General features: G+C 43.2%; 1 protein-coding gene across 1 annotated transcript; it reads right to left on the minus strand.

The window, feature by feature from the left end:
• Nucleotides 1-12,854: 12,854 nt before the first annotated feature.
• LOC123049765 (mitochondrial inner membrane protein OXA1-like) lies at nt 12,855-18,181 on the minus strand. The gene is made up of 9 exons (XM_044472645.1): nt 17,604-18,181; nt 17,429-17,519; nt 15,131-15,172; nt 14,926-14,984; nt 14,633-14,708; nt 14,402-14,533; nt 13,876-13,983; nt 13,692-13,746; nt 12,855-13,573 (listed from the first exon to the last, which is right to left on the minus strand). Exons 1-9 carry the CDS (start codon nt 18,050-18,052, stop codon nt 13,323-13,325), a joined length of 1,263 nt encoding a protein of 420 aa, XP_044328580.1. The 5' UTR covers nt 18,053-18,181; the 3' UTR covers nt 12,855-13,322.
• Nucleotides 18,182-18,206: the final 25 nt, after the last annotated feature.

An 18,206-nucleotide genomic window follows, 5' to 3' on the forward strand; every position in this document is an offset into this window, starting at 1 on the left:
TTGATGTTTTCTTTTGGTGTTTGTAAATATTTTCAGAGAGTATAGCTTGTCTTGAGGGTCACCAGGAGGCTTGTGAACCTCATCTGCACCAAGGCAAGCCACAGCAATATTTTCATGGTGCCATTAAAATATTTGTGATTTTACAACTTGAATGAATGATTTAATCCATGCATTTAAATCACTATTATATTATTTATATTCTGTTGGTTGTTTGTTTAAGTTGTCATGCTTAGTTTACAGAAAGGTTGAAGCTAACTAAGTTGGTAAAGTAACGAGAAGTAAATTTTGTTATGAAGAAGTAATATAGTTATGAATATAAGTAATTATTTGGAGTTATTCTTCTTGCATGAGAAAAATCATAAAATTTGCTAGAAAAGATTCTGTTTAACGTGAGGTTTAATTCTAACCAGAGAAGTGTCATGAGTTGTTGATGTTTATGCTTAGTGTGGATATAGTTGACCCAGTTATTTCCGATGATATATGATGCATATGTTTGTGTTGCACTTGCATGGCATGTTATGACACCGGTTACTTTCACGTTAAGTTGAACCTGTTAATAACCCAACTTGAATATATCGTTGACCGGGTCATGGTTCCACTGAATCGAGTTTTTCCCAGTGCAACCACATTTGCCTTTATGGGAAGGCCTTTATTCGGTCCGTTGTCATGCCTCTGGTCGATGCCTCCAACGAGGGAAGGTTATGGGCGTGCGGTACCCTGGCTCGGTAAGCAGACATAACCTTGTGTGCCCGTTGTTGAGATTATGGTACCGTGTTCCCGTGTGGGACGTTTATGTTTTGGCCACGACGGTGGTCGTTGGTGTCTTTCGTAGACACGAGGCCACCCAGGAGTAGCCCAGTGGGGAGTGAGTCGGAGTGGCCGGGAGAGTGTCATGGCAATGGAGGGGTTTCGTCTGAATGTCGTTGGTCCACCCAAATGGGAGTGCGAGGCCATGGGTTTCGTGGTGTGGGTACAGTGTGCTACCTCTGCAGAGTGTATTGATCTATCGATAGCCGAGTCCACGATTACGAACACGCTCAAAAGTAGGTCACATCATGGGTCAACGTTTAATAAATTTTGCACACTAAGTCATGAACTTTGCACTATGTATGATGGCGGGAAGGCCATCTTGATGTTTGAGACCAAGTGTTGGTCGTGGCTGTGATCACCGGTAAGATCACGAGGTAACCTGAGTTAAGACCACAAAGCTGGTATGTTCGTGATCCAAGAGATCACCGTTGGTAAGACAGTACGAGGAATTTTTCTCACAAGAGCTTAATCACATCATGTTGGATATATTGTTGCATGATTAATAATTGGTTAATTATCATGATATTGTTTGTCATTATGTTTATGCTTGTTGTGAGCTTGCAAGTACATTCAATGTACTGACCTAGCGTGTCATGCCAGATTTCAGGAAAGTCTCGTTGGAAAGGAGTGATGTTCGCGTCTAGATCGTGTCCACATCGGTGTACATGTGCTATGGAGTTCCGCTACGACGTTGTCCCGCTGCTACGTAGTTGTTATGATCGAGGCCCCTTTATGTTCACTAAATAATGTACATATTGTTCAGCCGCACTGTGTGTGCCGCTTGGCCTCGCCACCTATTGTAATATAAACTTTGGTCCGCTAGCATCAATAAAGCAGTTGTTTTCTGTACCAATATGTTGTGTGTTGCCAGAAGACATGAGCTCTGGGCTGGCAATGCATGGTAAACCGGTCGCTCTGAGCCGTGGTGCCATAGTGCATATTCCCATTTTTCATGTCATTGTTTGGATAGTACTCGTCGTCATCTATCCAACAAGCTTGAGTTTGCTCAATTCGAAGCTCATATGCAGAAGTTATGGCAATTCTCGTTTTCTTGCTGCATTTGTTTTGCTGGGGCTTGCTTGATGCACCCCTGCAGTAGTACCACTCTGGGCAGCTGTACTACCGTTTGCATGCGGCAGTACCGTCCCAGTCGGGCGGTAGTACCGCTTGTAAGTCGTACTTCTACTATTCCAGTACCGCTCCACTTCGACTTATTTGGGGGGTTCTGTTTTTGTGTCAGGTTCAGCTATAGTAGGGCGGCAATGAGGTGTGGTAATACCGCCTATAAGCGGTAGTACCATCCTGGTCGGGCGGTAGTACCGCTGCTAGGGTACTGCCTTCGTTCTCTGCTCTGCGCTACCTCCTCTACTCCTGTGTTCTGCATCTCTCACCGTAGTACCACTAGGATAAGCGGTAGTACCGCTGCGAGGCTCTACCTCCCCTATGTTCCTCGCCTTTGCTCTATTTTCCTGAATCTGCCGCCCGAGCGGTAGTACCTCTCCATGGAGCGCTAGTACCGCTTGTTAGACTTCATCATTACATGATATATGTTACTTTGTGTTCACTACTAAATCACAAATCATTGTTAATTAAAATTGGCTTTGATATACCTTGCGATCCGGGTGGATCCATTACTTGAGCACTATATGCCTAGCTTAATGGCTTTAAAGAAAGCGCTACCAGGGAGGCAACCCGAAAGTTTTAGAGAGTCATTTAATTCTGTTGTGTGCTTTTATAAAGTTTAAAAACAATAATAATGTGCCAAGATTTGCCTTCAGGATGTTTACATTGCTTGTTGGTTTGTGTGGTGTAAGACAGAAACTTTGGCTGTAGTGTGCGATTTTACATTTTTTTTACTGGAACATCAAACGGTTCTGAAACTTTTTGCACTGTCTTTCTATAGAATTTTTTTATTTTTCCTAATTTTTTCAGAATTTTTGGAGTACCAGAAGTATGGTGAATGTTCAGATTACTGCAGACTGTCCTGTTTAAGACAGATTCTGTTTTTGATGCATAGTTTGCTTGTTTTGATGAAACTATCGATTTCTATCAGTGGATTAAGCCATGGAAAAGTTGTATTACAGTAGATACAATGCAAAAACAAAATATGAATTGGTTTGCAACAGTACTTAGAGTAGTGATTTGCTTTATTGTACTAACGGATCTTACCGAGCTTTCTGTTGAGTTTTGTGTGGATGAAGTGTTCGAAGATCGAGGAAGTCTCGATGTGAGGAGAAGGAGGAGAGGAAATAGCTCAAGCTTGGGGATGCCCAAGGCACCCCAAGTAAATATTTAAGGAGACTCAAGCGTCTAAGCTTGGGGATTCCCCGGAAGGCATCCCATCTTTCTTCAACAAGTATCGGTATGTTTTCGGATTCGTTTCGCTCATGTGATATGTGCAAATCTTGGAGCGTCTTTTGCATTTAGTTTTCACTTTTCTTTTATGAACCATGCAGGTATGAGATAGTCCATGTTTTATTTAGAGAATTCTCTTTGCACTTCACTTATATCTATTGAGTATGGCTTTATAGAATGCTTCATGTGCTTCACTTATATCATTTGAAGTTTAGATTGCCTGTTTCTCTTCACATAGAAAACCGCCATTTGTAGAATGCTCTTTTGCTTCACTTATATTTGTTAGAGCATGGACATATCTTTTGTAGAAAGAATTAAACTCTCTCTTGCTTCACTTATATTTATTTAGAGAGATGACGGGAATTGATCATTCACATGGTTAGTCATAAAATCCTACATAAAACTTGTAGATCACTGAATATGATATGTTTGATTCCTTGCAATAGTTTTGTGATATAAAGATGGTGATATTAGAGTCATGCTAGTGGGTAGTTGTGGATTGTAGAAATACTTGTGTTGAAGTTTGTAATTCCCGTAGCATGCACGTATGGTGAACCGTTATGTGATGAAGTCGGAGCATGATTTATTTATTGATTGTCTTCCTTATGAGTGGCGGTCGGGGACGAGAAATGGTCTTTTCCGACCAATCTATCCCCGTAGGAGCATGCGTGTAGTGCTTGGTTTTGATGACTTGTAGATTTTTGCAATAAGTATGTGAGTTCTTTATGACTAATGTTGAGTCCATGGATTATACGCACTCTCACCCTTCCATCATTGCTAGCCTCTTCGGTACCGTGCATTGCCCTTTCTCACCTCGAGAGTTGGTGCAAACTTCGTCGGTGCATCCAAACCCCGTGATATGATACGCTCTATCACACATAAGCCTCCTTATATCTTCCTCAAAACAACCACCATACCTACCTATTATGGCATTTCCATAGCCATTCTGAGATATACTGCCATGCAACTTCCATCATCATCATATACATGACTTGACCATTCATTGTTGTCATATTGCTTTGCATGATCGTAAGATAGCTAGCATGATGTTTTCATGGCTTGTCCGTTTTTTGATGCCATTGCTACGCTAGATCATTGCACATCCCGGTACACCGCCGAGGGCATTCATATAGAGTCATACTTTTTTCTAGACATCGAGTTGTAATATTGAGTTGTAAGTAAATAAAAGTGTGATGATCATTATTATTATAGCATTGCCCCACTGAGGAAAGGATGATGGAGACTATGATTCTCCCACAAGTCGGGATGAGACTCCGGACTTTAAAAAAAGAGGCCAAAGAAGCTCAAATAAAAAAAGGCCAAAGAAGCCCACCAAAACAAAAAAACAAAAAAATGAGAGAAAAAGAGAGAAAGGGCAATGTTACTATCCTTTCACCACACTTGTGCTTCAAAGTAGCACCATGTTCTTCATATAGAGAGTCTTTTGAGTTATCACTTTCATATAGTAGTGGGAATTTTCATTATAGAATTTTGCTTGTATATTTCGATGGTGGGCTAAATGCCCGAGGTCTTCATGAGCAAGCAAGTTGGATGCACACCCACTTAGTTTCCAGTTTGAGCTTTCATACACTTATAGCTCTTAGTGCATCCGTTGCATGGCAATCCCTACTCCTCACATTGACATCAATTGATGGGCATCTCCATAGCCCGTCGATTAGCCACGTCGATGTGAGACTTTCTCCTTTTTGTCTTCTCTACACAACCTCCACCATCATATTCTATTCCACCCATAGTGCTATGTCCATGGCTCACGCTCATGTATTGCATGAAAGTTGAAAAGGTTTAAGAACATCAAAAGTATGAAACAGTTGCTTGGCTTGTCATCAGGGTTGTGCATGATTTGAATATTTTGTGTGGTGAAGATGGAGCATAGCCAGACTATATGATTTTGTAGGGATAACTTTTTTCAGCCATGTTATTTCGAAAAGACATGATTGCTTTATTAGTATGCTTGAAGTATTATTGTCTTAATGTCAAATGATAGAATATTGCTTTGAATCACTCGTGTCTTAATATTCATGCCATGATTAGATTACATGATCAAGATTATGCTAGGTAGCATTCCACATCAAAAATTATCTTTTTTATCATTTACCTACTCAAGGACGAGCAGGAATTAAGTTTGGGGATGCTGATACGTCTCCGTCGTATCTATAATTTTTGATTGTTCCATGCCAATATTATACAACTTTCATATACTTTTGGCAACTTTTTATACTATTTTTGGGGACTAACATATTGATCCAGTGCCCAGTGACAGTTCCTGTTTGTTGCATTTTTTGTTTCGCAGAAAATCCATATCAAACGAAGTTCAAATGAGATCAAAACTGACGAGATTTTTTTTGGAATATATGTGAATTGTAGGAAGTGGAACCAATGCGAGACGATGCTCGAGGGGCCCACAAGGCAGGAGGCGCGCCCCTGACCCTCGTGGCCACCCCGTAAGGCAATTGGTGCCCTTCTTTCGCCGCAAGAAAGCCAATATCCGGATAGAAATCGTGTTCAAATTTCATCCCAATCGGAGTTACGTATCTCCGGGAATATAAGAAACGATGAAAGGGCAGAATTTGGGAACGCAGAAACAGAGAGAGACAGAGAGACAGATCCAATCTCGGAGGGGCTCTCGCCCCTCCACCATCATGGAGTCCATGGACCATAGGGGAAACCCTTCTCCCATCTAGGGAGAAGGTCAAGGAAGAAGAAGAAGAAGAAGGGTGGCTCTCTCCCCCTCTCTCCCGGTGGCGCCGGAACACCGCCGGGGCCATCATCATGTGAAGGCGATCTACACCAACACCTCCGTCATCTTTACCAACATCTTCATCACCTTCCCCCATCTATCTACAATGGTCCACTCTCTCGCAACCCGGTGTATCCTCTACTTGAACATGGCGCTTTATGCTTTATATTATTATCCAATGATGTGTTGCCATCCTATGATGTCTGAGTAGATTTTCGTTGTCCTGTCGGTAATTGGTGAATTGCTATGATTGGTTTAATTTTCTTGTGGTTATGTTGCTGTCCTTTGGTGCCCATCATATGAGCGCGCGTGTGGATCACACCATATGGTTAGTTGTATGTTGATAGGACTATGTATTGGAGGGCAAGAGTGACAGAAGCTTCAACCTAGCATAGAAATTGATGCATCCGGGATTGAAGGGGGACAAATATATTTTAATGCTATGGTTGGGTTTTACCTTAATGAACGTTAGTAGTTGCGGATGCTTGCTAATAGTTCCAATCATAAGTGCATAGAATTCCAAGTCAGGGATGACATGCTAGCAGTGGCCTCTCCCACATAAAACTTGCTATCGGTCTAGTAAAGTAGTGAATTGCTTAGGGACAATTCCGCAACTCCTACCACCATTTTTTCACACTCGCTATACTAACTTTATTGCTTCTTTACCTAAAACACCCCCTAGTTTTTATTTACGTGATCTTTATATTCTTGCAAACCTATCCCGTTACACCTACAAGGTACTTCTAGTTTCATACTTGTTCTAGGTAAAGCGAACGTTAAGCGTGCGTAGAGTTGTATCGGTGGTCGATAAAACTTGAGGGAATATTTGTTCTACCTTTAGCTCCTCGTTGGGTTTGACACTCTTACTTATCGAAAGAGGCTACAATTGATCCCCTATACTTGTGGGTTATCAGGGCCCACAAGCCCTGGGGGCGCCCCCCTGGGACGCACCCCTATGGCTTGTGGCCGCCTTGTAGGTCTTCTAGCCACCTCTCCAAGTCTCGTGGGTTTCTTCTGGTCTAAGAAAAACCACCGTAAAGTTTTGTTCCGTTTGGACTCCATTTGATATTCCTTTTCTGTAAAAGTCAAAAACAAGGAAAAACAGAAAGTGGCACTGGGCACTAGGTTAATAGGTTAGTCCCAAAAATAATATAAAGTAGCACATTAATGCATATAAAATATCCAAAGCAGATAATATAATAGCATGGAACAATCAAAAATTATAGATACATTGAAGACGTATCACCGCTCAGCTATATTCCTCCCATTATGTCTAACATCTTGCTATTTCTCCATGGTCGTTTCTATCTCCTGAACTCCTCATGTTGCATCTTGTGCCTCACGACGTGATGTTGCTACTCTCTCGCAAATACAACAATGTCACAAAACATCATACATCTGACTATTTGTGTTCCATTTTTTGTTCTGAGCAACCACGCTAGCTATGGGATTGTGTGTTGCCATTTTGATGGAATTCATGTCCCATTACTACATGTGAGCGATTCTTCTTGTTTTGGTGCCAAGAACCACTCTTGTCCCCATTGTTGCCAATACCCATTCTTTGTTGTTTTGGTGTCGAGAACAATTACTGTCTTTGCCAAGTTTAGGTTGTTATCATCCATGTTGCAGCAATATCCCGTCTGTTATGATGTCCGATGCTGGCAAGGGCGAAATAGACAAGAATTAGAATAGGGTCGCGGACTCATTCTTGGCTTCGTCTGGCGATAGATCAAGTTCCAAGGGTTAAGATAAGACATGATGATTATCCTCTGAAGGTGATACAGGAGCTATGACTAGCTGTTTTATATGCACTGCAGGAATTAGGCGATAACATAACCTTGAAATGTGCTTCAGAACCCCTTGATGTATGGTGGATCCGATAAACCATCAATTTTTGGAGGATGTTTGTAAAATGGGAAATTCCATGTATTAGTAGCTTTTTGGTGATATACCAAGTTGTTCCTTTCTGCAGGGATACTTGAGGGGGCAAAGTTATCGATGAGGTATTTGCAGCCTTGCAAAGGTCTAGCTTTACCCCAAATGTTGTGCAACATCGCACCTGGGGAAATCCCAAAATCTTGTACAATGATTCAGGGGAAAACACCACGGTGACTTTGATCCGAGGAAAAATAGTTGTTCATAAATATACCACGGTAATTTGTATGTAAATATCATGATAATATATGCATTATAACCTTGATAATTCAGGTACTAACACCTGATAACATTGAAACAGTGGAAAAAAGTTAATGAAAAATATACCCCTGGTAATTCTGTGTAAATAATATGATGATATATGCATCGCAGACCTGATAACATACATACAAACACAATGGTAACTTTGACAATGGGGAAAAGGTTAATGGAAAATATACTCTGATAAATTTTATGTAAATAACATGGTAATATATGCACCGCGGACTTGCTAACTTACATACAAACACAACAGTAACTTTGACGCTGGGAATTTTTTAATGAAAAATATACCCCTGATAAATTTTGTGTGAATAACATGGTAATACATGCACTGCAGACCTAACTACTTACATATAAACACAAGGTAACTTTGACCCGTATAAAAACATAACGAAACAATACATCCGATAATTTATATGTACATAGTGTGGTAATATATGCATCATAGACCTGATAAATTACACGCAAATACGACGGTAACTTTCACCGAGAAAAATATTGCTGAAAACTTCCTTTGATAAATTATGTGTAATAGCATGATAAATTATGCACCACAGAGCTGATAACACATGTGCAAACACCATGGTAATGTTTGATCCGGGGAAAAAGTTGTTTTTGAAAACATACCTGTTAAGTCATGTGTAATAACATGATAATATATACACCGCAGACATGATAACTTACCCACAAACACCACGATTACTTTTTAACCAAGGAAAAATAGTTGTTAATAAACGGTAACTTCTGAGTAAATAAGTTGATAATACATCGTAGAGTTCATAACTTACGCTCAAACACATTGGTAAATTTGCCCCAGGTGAAAAAATTGTTGAAAACATATCCTGATAACATTTGTAAAAATAACATTGTAATTTGCAGAAGTGGTAACTTACTTACGAGTGGTAACTTTTAACACTAAAAAAATTCGTTGGAACATACCAACATGGGATCTATTTTCGAAGGTCTTGTCGCGACGTTTTTTTTTTGTGAAAACATATTTTACATCAGACCCGCGTTTTACGTACCAACGCATTTGAATTTTTGAAATGTGGAGAATCTAGGATGTCATGATATCCTGCGTACAAGCATCAAACATATTCCAGTAATTTCTGCGTAAATAACATGGTATAGGCACCACATGCGTGATTTGTTGGAAAACATACCTCCAATAACTTATGTGAAAATAGCACAGTTATTTATAAATCGCATACTCGATAACTTACGTACAACATCACGATAACGTTTGGGAAAAAAGTTGTTGAAAAATATCTTCCCGTAACTTTATGTGAAAATAGCACGGTAATATATGAACCACATACAAAATAACTTATGTAGAAACAGCGCGATAACTTTTTTGACCGGGAGAAAAAATTGCTGAAAACATACCCTAAGTAACTTATGTGAAATAACACATTAATATACAAATTGCAACCCAATAACTTACGTAAACACTATGGTAATTTTGATCAAGGGGGAAAAGTTGTTAAAATCATACTCCCCCGACAACTTATGTAAAAATAGGACGGTAATATACGAACTGCATACCCGATAACTTACGTACAAACACCACAGGGACTTTTGACTAAGGGGAGAAAAAGTTGTTGAAAAACATAACCACAATAACTCATATGAAAATACTAGATAACTTGCATACCACTGGCGTGGTAACTTTTGACCTAAAAGGAAAATCATTGGAACATAACAATATGAGATCTAGTTTCGAAGAATTCATCAACACAGATCTTTTATGTGAAAACGGTTTTCGCATCAGGCCGATGGTTTGAGCTACAAAACATTTTAAATTTTTAGAATAGGGAGAACCTAGCATGACATTAACTTTTCTGTCATCTAGTGCATGCATGTAATTAAAGAAAAAAATGCACGTGTTACTTATATGGCACACGTGTGCCAAATATCAGTCCTAAACTTTTAAAATTTGGCTAAAAAGAAAACTATGTAGCCAGCAACAAGACATGCACTGACCTTGATTGATTTTACTCTTGGTTTCAAACGGAGGGAGCTTATCTCTCAAGATGTCTGCATTTCTTTTCTGCTCAAGTCGTCGGTTGCTTGTGTAACCAATCACAATTGACCCGTGCGACGAGATGGGCAAAAATCTTTTCTATACTTCAACGACCATAACCGTTGGCAACGGTGCGTGCACGCCCTTCTAGGACATCGCACCACTTATCTACTACGCTTCCTCTCGGAATACTTGGAAACTTCGAGAAGCCCTCGAGATGATGCTTGGGTTCGCAAGATCAAGGTCACTCCCAAGTTCACCCTCGAACATATTCAACAATTTTTTGAGTTTTGGTCCACCATCCGCGACTTCCCTCTTGAGGTGCACGCCGAAGACGACATTGTGTGAAAACACACAAAGCGAGATATACACTGCCAAGTTCACCCACTTGGCCCAATTCTTTGACATCGTCCACTCCCCCATGGAGCTTGCGGTGTGGAAAGCCTGGGCCCGCCCAAGGTCAAATTTTTCACGTGGTTGGCCATGCAAAATAGGGTATGTACTGTTGGCTGTTTGGCCAACCGGGGGTGGCCCAATTGTGGGCTTTGTCCTCTTTGCAAGCGCGTGCAAGAATCCATCGACCACCTCTTCAGATGCCAGTACACTAGTAGACTTTGAGAAATGATAAAAAATTGGCTCCAGCTCGAAAGCATCAACACTTCCACTTGACACGGCCAATCGAAGAGTGGTGGATCAGGCTCTCCGACTCTACCATACCAAATAGGAAGGCCATGGCTATCCTCTCCTGCTCACCTCTTGAACAATCTGGAATGGAAGGATCTTCCAACTCAAAAGTGTTCCGCCAACGGTTCGACTAGTTAACCTCAAGATTGAGGCTCAAACTTGGGTCACCGCGGGAGAGTAGGCCTTTTGTAGCGGTGTAGTAACACAAGCATTAAACTCGTTTTCCCTCTTAATTAATGAATGAGGCAGGTCTTTTGCCTCATCTCAAAAAAAAAATCACACACAGCCAGTCAGCCACACATAAAAAAAAGTAGAAGAAAGCCCGTGCGTTGCAACGGGGCCACATTAACTTTAAGAGTTCAATATTAATATTCTCATACATATCAATCCTTCTTCTCCTTCCGTCTGCCACCGAGACAGGGACCTAGACTTTGTGCTGCTCTTATTGATTTCAAACCCAGACGAGATGGGGTGGTGGGAGGGGGGACGAAAAAACCCAGACGAAACAAAGGAGAAGGAGAGCCTCATCAGTAGCATCATGGTGAATTTCAAACCTAGCGTTGTGCTCCGCCCAACGAACATGGACGCCGCCGCCGGCGGCCCGGTGGAGCTCGAACCCGAGAGACTCTGCTGCTTGCTGGGAGGGGTCGGGGAGGGTCGGAGCACATGAGCATTGACGTGAAGACAGAGTAGGCCGGGGAGATTACTGTGCACGCCGCACAGCGACTTGGACCTCGGAGGGCCTTAGCTCTGTCAGGAGGAGGTCCCGAGTTCCTGCCGAGGACAGCCTGACGGAGGAGACGCACGGCCGCTCGTGCTGCCCGCAACGCGACCACGCCCTGCCCTAGGGTTCTGCGACGGCGGCAGCGTCGTCCACAGCCACACCCTCTCTGAGTCCTGCCCTGAACTGGGGTTCCGAGATGGCGGCGGTGGCGGAGGTCTCTGAGGTTGGAGAGGGGCAAGATGTAGGACGGCGGAGGCTGGAGCCTGGAGCGATGGCGGCGTTTCGGGATTGCAGGCAGGGGGACGTGCGAGGTGAGTGTTTTTTTCACCGGTTTATGTTGTGTTGCCTGCACGGATATATAGGAGAACAAATAGGTGGATTATAATTCCTTCCATTGTATAAGTGCTGGGAAAGGAAGCGAGGGACAAAAATCAATCGAGGGGCCTTTAAGAGTAGAGATTAGTTAATTGGATTTTTCTTTAAAGTCTGTTATTTGTTTTCTTAAAATTTATTATATGTTTCCTAAATCAAATTGCATTGATGGGATGGATCGATTGATTTGGATAGTCTATTATTTATTTCCTTCACATCCATTATATGTTTCCTAAAGCAAATTGCATTGATGAGATGGATCGTTTGATTTGGATGGATCGATTGATTTGTTTCCTTAAAATTGGATTTTTTTTAAAGTCTGTTATTTGTTTCCTTAAAATTTATTATATGTTTCCTAAATCAAATTGTATTGATGGGATGGATCGATTGATTTAGATAGTCTATTATTTGTTTCCTTCACATCCATTATATGTTTCCTAAAGCAAATTGCATTGATGAGATGGATCGTTTGATTTGGATGGATCGATTGATTTGTTTCCTTAAAATTGGATTTTTCTTTAAAGTCTGTTATTTGTTTCCTTAAAATTTATTATATGTTTCCTAAATCAAATTGCATTGATGGGAGGGTGACGCATGGAAAGTTATGATCCGTTAAGATTTTTTTCGTTGTGTGAGAGGGTGACGCGAAACTAAACCGGTGGGGTAGGGAAGGGACGAAAAAACCCAGCGAAATGAAACGGGTGGGAGGTGGGAGGAAGTACCAAAGAAGTACCAAAAAAAACCGGGTGAGTTGGGACGAAAAAAAACCTGGAAGCGAGACTACCAACTGCTCCATTAGGAGTAGAGATGTGAGCTGATGTATACATGCTTTGGCTTTCACGCTAAGCAGGCTTGTGAATTGGAATTGATATCACATCCCTTAGTAGGTGAGCGCCCTTATGAAAAAAGGCCAACAATATCTTAGCAACAACTGAAAGAAAGCACACGCTCATGTTATTCCGGAAGGAGTGATCCTTTGGTCAGGTCTGAAAACATCAAGAAAAAGGCGTACAACTCCAGAGGAACTGGCAAATTATCTAATGGGGAAGTAAAGTGGGGCAAAGATCTAATTTTCCCGATTATCATAGTTTACCCCATTTTGTCACCCAGGCTCTCTAAAACTCCAGAGGAACTGGTTAATCTCCATTTACGGAAGATGAACACCAAGATTAATTATTGCAACTTGCTCAAATTACATTTGTGTATAAACTATTAGGATATCAAAATCGCTCTTATTCACTGAAGAAGGCCACAGCAACCCTACAATGTGAAGAAACAATGGCGGCCTCCTTGTGCAAAATCAAATCTTAGCACCATGTCAGGATAAATCAAGTCTCAACCGTCCACGAGGTCAAAATGGCTTTTTTTCTCTCTCATTAAGCTCCTATGTGCCGCATGGTTTACCTGCGCTTCCGAGATTTGCCTCTAGATTTCCCCTTCTTTTCAAGATTTTTTACCCGATACCCAAGAGCGGCAGCATCAGGTTTCTCCAAAGAAGATTGCTGGGCTGCCGTGAGTGCTAAAGGTGACTTTTCTGAAGGTACTGCCTTGGATCCACCAAACATATTCAAGGCTGAATTCAGCGCAGGTGCAGACGGAGCTTCCCAAGCAGGAAGATTAAACAACTTCCTCACAGCGGGTCGACGAATAACTGATGAAAGAAAAAACCAAAGTATCACATGTTATGAGCTATTAGACCATCAAACAGAACCTAATGCCTTGCAGCAATCATCGTTGTCTCAGTTTTTAAAGACTCGAAACATACTCACCAATACCATATACGAGGGAGAACAAGTTCGACGTGACCCAGTAACAGAAAATTCCCTGGAGAAGGAGAAACCATTAGGAGATTAGGACGAAATTGTTGAATACTGTGAAAATGTATATATTTAGCACACTTGACTAGCTCCTCTAGAAAATACCCATAGGTGAAAGATCTCAATATTATTATACCTTGGCAAAATTCATTGTGAACGGGACTGTCATGAGTGCCATTCCTCTAGAAAATGTCTTCATTTTATCAGCCATAGAATTGCCCTCCATTCCTTCCTGCAGGTTAAGCTGACATAACACAATATATTCACTATATTAGAGTGCAGTACTGCAAAATAAAGTAGCCAGCACAGCAAAATTTTCAAATTCACAATCAGCGGTAAGAAATTCTGGATGTTCAGTAAATAAAGGGTGCCATTAAAGCAGAGTTGCCAACTGGATGCAGACATGAAGAGTTTGTTTACCTTTGTAAGTGTTACAAACAAATGCACCATTTGACAGGGATACATGCTTATGCACTTATGCAAGCAAGATGGTATAGAACAGAAACGGAAGGAAATTCAGGTCTGGATCGTATGTAAAAAATGATCACCCCTAAATCCTGCAACACTAAGCATGCAAGCAAGAAGCAGCGGCACACCAAGTTTGAATGCACAATTATGGACAGATACACAGACATCACAATCACACCAGACAAACTGCATACCTCCACTGTGACCAAGAAGGTCAGTGCTGCTAACACAGGACAGATGTAAAGAGGATCCGGGGTTGTCAGATCAGTAAACCAAAATACTCCTCCTGCTTTCATTGAAGGGACTTTCTCAACCATGTTATTTATCTACAATCAGAAAAACAGCAAGGTAAATAGTACATTTATTTTCTTCAACAGATAGTATAACATGGAACAATCAGATGGGCAGAAAGAAGCAGGACTCACAGCAAAGAAAAAGCTCATGAACATTGGCCCTTGGATTAGCATTCCTTTTAGTGGACTAAATGGACTAACACCATGCCTAAAGGAAAAATACCAAAAGTTAAGAGTAACTGCACCAAAGAGCAGTATTTCTAATACATCATGCACCACATAAAAAAAAAGCTATCTTCACGATGTGTTCAATAGTGAGTAAGGTGCTCCCAAAATTTTGAACATGATCATTTAACACAAAAATAGACATATGTTGTCATTTTTATTGAAATAAAGACAAGAATAATCTAATGAAGGTTACATACTTTTGAAAGAGTGCGGTCATTTTATACTTCCCCTCTAGCGCTGCTTTTGGATCCGGACTCTGTATGAAATAAACTTGAAAGGTTAAAGCATGAGCTGCATGAAGTATCTAACTAGCAGAAGTTAAATAACTGTTCTCCATGACCCACTCTCTCATGAGTTGGCAGTACATAGTATATTCTATACAACAAAAGCACAATATCTCACATCCATTGCATCCTTAATGGCTTCCATCTCTGGTTTTATTGCCTGAAAATTGGACAGGTTTGAAAGAAAAAAATAATCAGCTGAGAATTTACATGAAGGAAAATTGTTCCTTACCTACTAAAGTACTACCAACAAAATAAATTCTCGGAAGACTGAAAGAGTAAAAAACTAAACTAAATACAGTGATAGCATAGCATGTGACTTGCTAAAGATATCTTATGAATATAAGACATGTTAAAACCATGGGCCAAGCTTGAAACAGCCTACCAAAAAAGCCAATCCCAACCATGGAGCAGCCCAGCCCACCGGTAGACATATATTTTTTTTCAATTAAAAATATCAAATTGATTACTTTAAAGTAAAAAAAATGGTGTCTTGTAATCACTTCCCTATGAAGCGTTTCAAAATTAGTTCAAGCTTCCGGGCTGAAAAGAAAGCATGGGGCAGGGCCAAGCCGCTGATGAACAGGTATAAGAAATAGCATCTCCATGATGCATAGAAGAGTTTGCTGATTGGAATGCAGTATTTTAAAGGTAAATGTTTAGAATCGGCCAGTCGCCTCGCACGCACACCTTTGATTGGTCGAGCCCAGGCGCGAGAGCCATGCCTCCTATATTGGCCCCGCCCACCGACAGTGACCTTATCCTATCCCCTCGCGTGCATCCTCTTCTTCCCCCAATTCCCCTCCTCTCGCACCATCTCTCTCTCTCTCTCTCTCTCTCTCTCTCTCTCTCAGGCAGAATAGCACCCACCTGCTCCCTGCTACCGAGGGCATGGCCACCCTCCTCCTCCTTTTGCGACCGGCGCCTGGGCCACCATGACCGGAGACCCTGGAAGCTGTGACCAGCCTAGCCAGAAGCTGCGACCAGCGCCCCAGAAGCCGCAACCGGCACGCTGGGCCGCCGTGACCGTCACCCCCCTAGAAACTGCAACCAGATGAGCCAGAAGCTGCAACCGTTGCTGGGGAAGCTGCAACCGGCGAGTGGGGAGATGTGACCGGCGTCCGGTGTAGATGTGAATGGGGCGGTAGTGGAGGATGTTGCGACCGGCGACGTCCGGTGCTGGGACCGACGACCGCCCGTGGCGAGAAGCTGCATCCGTGGTGCCTGCAAGCTATGACGGCGACGACCATGCACCACGACATTTGCTGCAACCGGCATCTCTGGTTGCTGGAACCGGCGATTCAGGATGTTGGAACTGGCGATTTGGGGTGCTGGGACGGTTCTGAGTGCTCGAATGGCAGTGTAGTTTTTGCTGGAACCAGCGACTAGCGGTGCTACAACCGCTCACAGTGGGAGCTGCGACGGTGATGGCAGCCGACGGTGACAGGAGCTGCGACCGCTGAACGGTGGTGGTACAACCGCCTACGGTGGAGCTGCAACCGTAGCGACCGCGGAGCAAGGTGTTGTGCCCGTCCCCGTCGACAGCAGAGCTGCAAGCAGGGGGGGGGGGGGCACAAGAGGGCATGTCGACGGCATCGATACAGGGACATGCTACTACAAGCTGCCGGCGGTGCTGCAAGGAGTGTCTGGCGTCTACAGCAAGCATGGAGGTGGATGGCAGAATCGGACAGCGCACGCGTTTCCATCTAGCGGCCACGGGCAACCGGCCCAAATTTCATCCGGCCTACCGGTGCCTAGCATGCGCCTATTTTAAATACTACAAAGAGCCAAAATTACAAACAAACAAAAAAAGTAAAAGACATATTAGCGCAGTGCAAGGGGCATGTGTTTTGGACAGGAGGGACCAGCATTGCATCACTACATGATTTCATGTGGTAAAGATAAGGTTTCAAGACTGAGTGCCATGATTATGTAGTTGGTAACACCCAAAAATCACATAGTAAAGCAGGATTCGGAACTGAACAGGGGAACTATATGTACATGAATAAGAAGTAATTCACACAATAGGAGAAACACAAATATTTACATAAGAGGTAGTTAACCACCTCACCACTCTGCCACAACAACTCGACTGCTCATGTGTTTATCTGGCAGTCTGGTCATGTAGGGAAGACAGTGATTACATGTTCCCCCAATGACACTAGTTAGGGCATCGCAGTGGATTATGGTATAATTCAGCTTATCCAACCAGCTTTTGTCCATTTTGGTGTTTGTTTAACCAACTTATCTCTAGTTCGCTATTTTCCCGCAGCAGATTACAAAATAAGCACAGTGCAGCAACTATAAGCAACCTTACACTTAGATCTGCATAGGTTTTGACCCACACGTACACTAGCACATGAAGCAAACAAACGGGCTAGAAAATGCACGCTGAATCAGACCGAGGGCACTTTACATTTAGCTTCTGGGAGGACTTCAGCTGGCTAACCAGCACTGGTATCGTAGCGGTCCGGATCAGCACCGTCGTTAACACGATACAAGCCCACCTGAGCACCAGACCAAATCCCACATGAGAGGCGTATATGAGCAAACCGAGCACACGGCCCAAAGAAACAGATCGCGAAGCTTACCAGTTGAGACCGGTGAAGGTATGTACGTAGTCAATGAGGTACTGCAGCGCGGCGACGGGGAAGAAGGAGTCGGCGGCGGCGGCTGCCACCTCCCCCGGGAACGGCGCCGGCACCGACGAAGCCACCGCCTCCGCGGCGTCGACAAGGACGCTCGCGGCAGCATCAACCTCTCCGGGTGGGTCCGGGGCGGGGGCGGAGGAGGAGAAGCCGCGGCGAGGTAGCCCCGAGTGGTGGAGAGAGAAGGGGAGGAGGTGGTGTAGGGTTTGGGCTGCTCTGGAAGCGGGCGGGAGCGGGGAGCGGAATGACGGGAGTGGCTGTGGCTGAGATGAGGGGCTCGGGGGGTCGTCGTCGTTGGAGCGGGTGAGCAGATGCGGGACGGATGGGTGGAAGCGGCGGGTGAGGTGGTGGGAGAAGCGGGAGGCGAGGCTCCTCCGCGCGGCGAACGCCATGGCCCTCGGCTTGGTGGGGTGGGGTGGAAGGCGACGCTCGGAGAGGAGGGCGGCGGAGCCGAGACGGCGGCGGGAGGAATGGGGTGTCTGAGCCACCGAGGACTCTAGAGTGGGCTTCCCGCCTCCAGGTGTTCGTTGTGGGCTTTTCTTGTTG

Source organism: Triticum aestivum, chromosome 1A (genome assembly GCF_018294505.1).
Source record: "Triticum aestivum cultivar Chinese Spring chromosome 1A, IWGSC CS RefSeq v2.1, whole genome shotgun sequence".
Classification (NCBI taxonomy): domain Eukaryota; kingdom Viridiplantae; phylum Streptophyta; class Magnoliopsida; order Poales; family Poaceae; genus Triticum; species Triticum aestivum.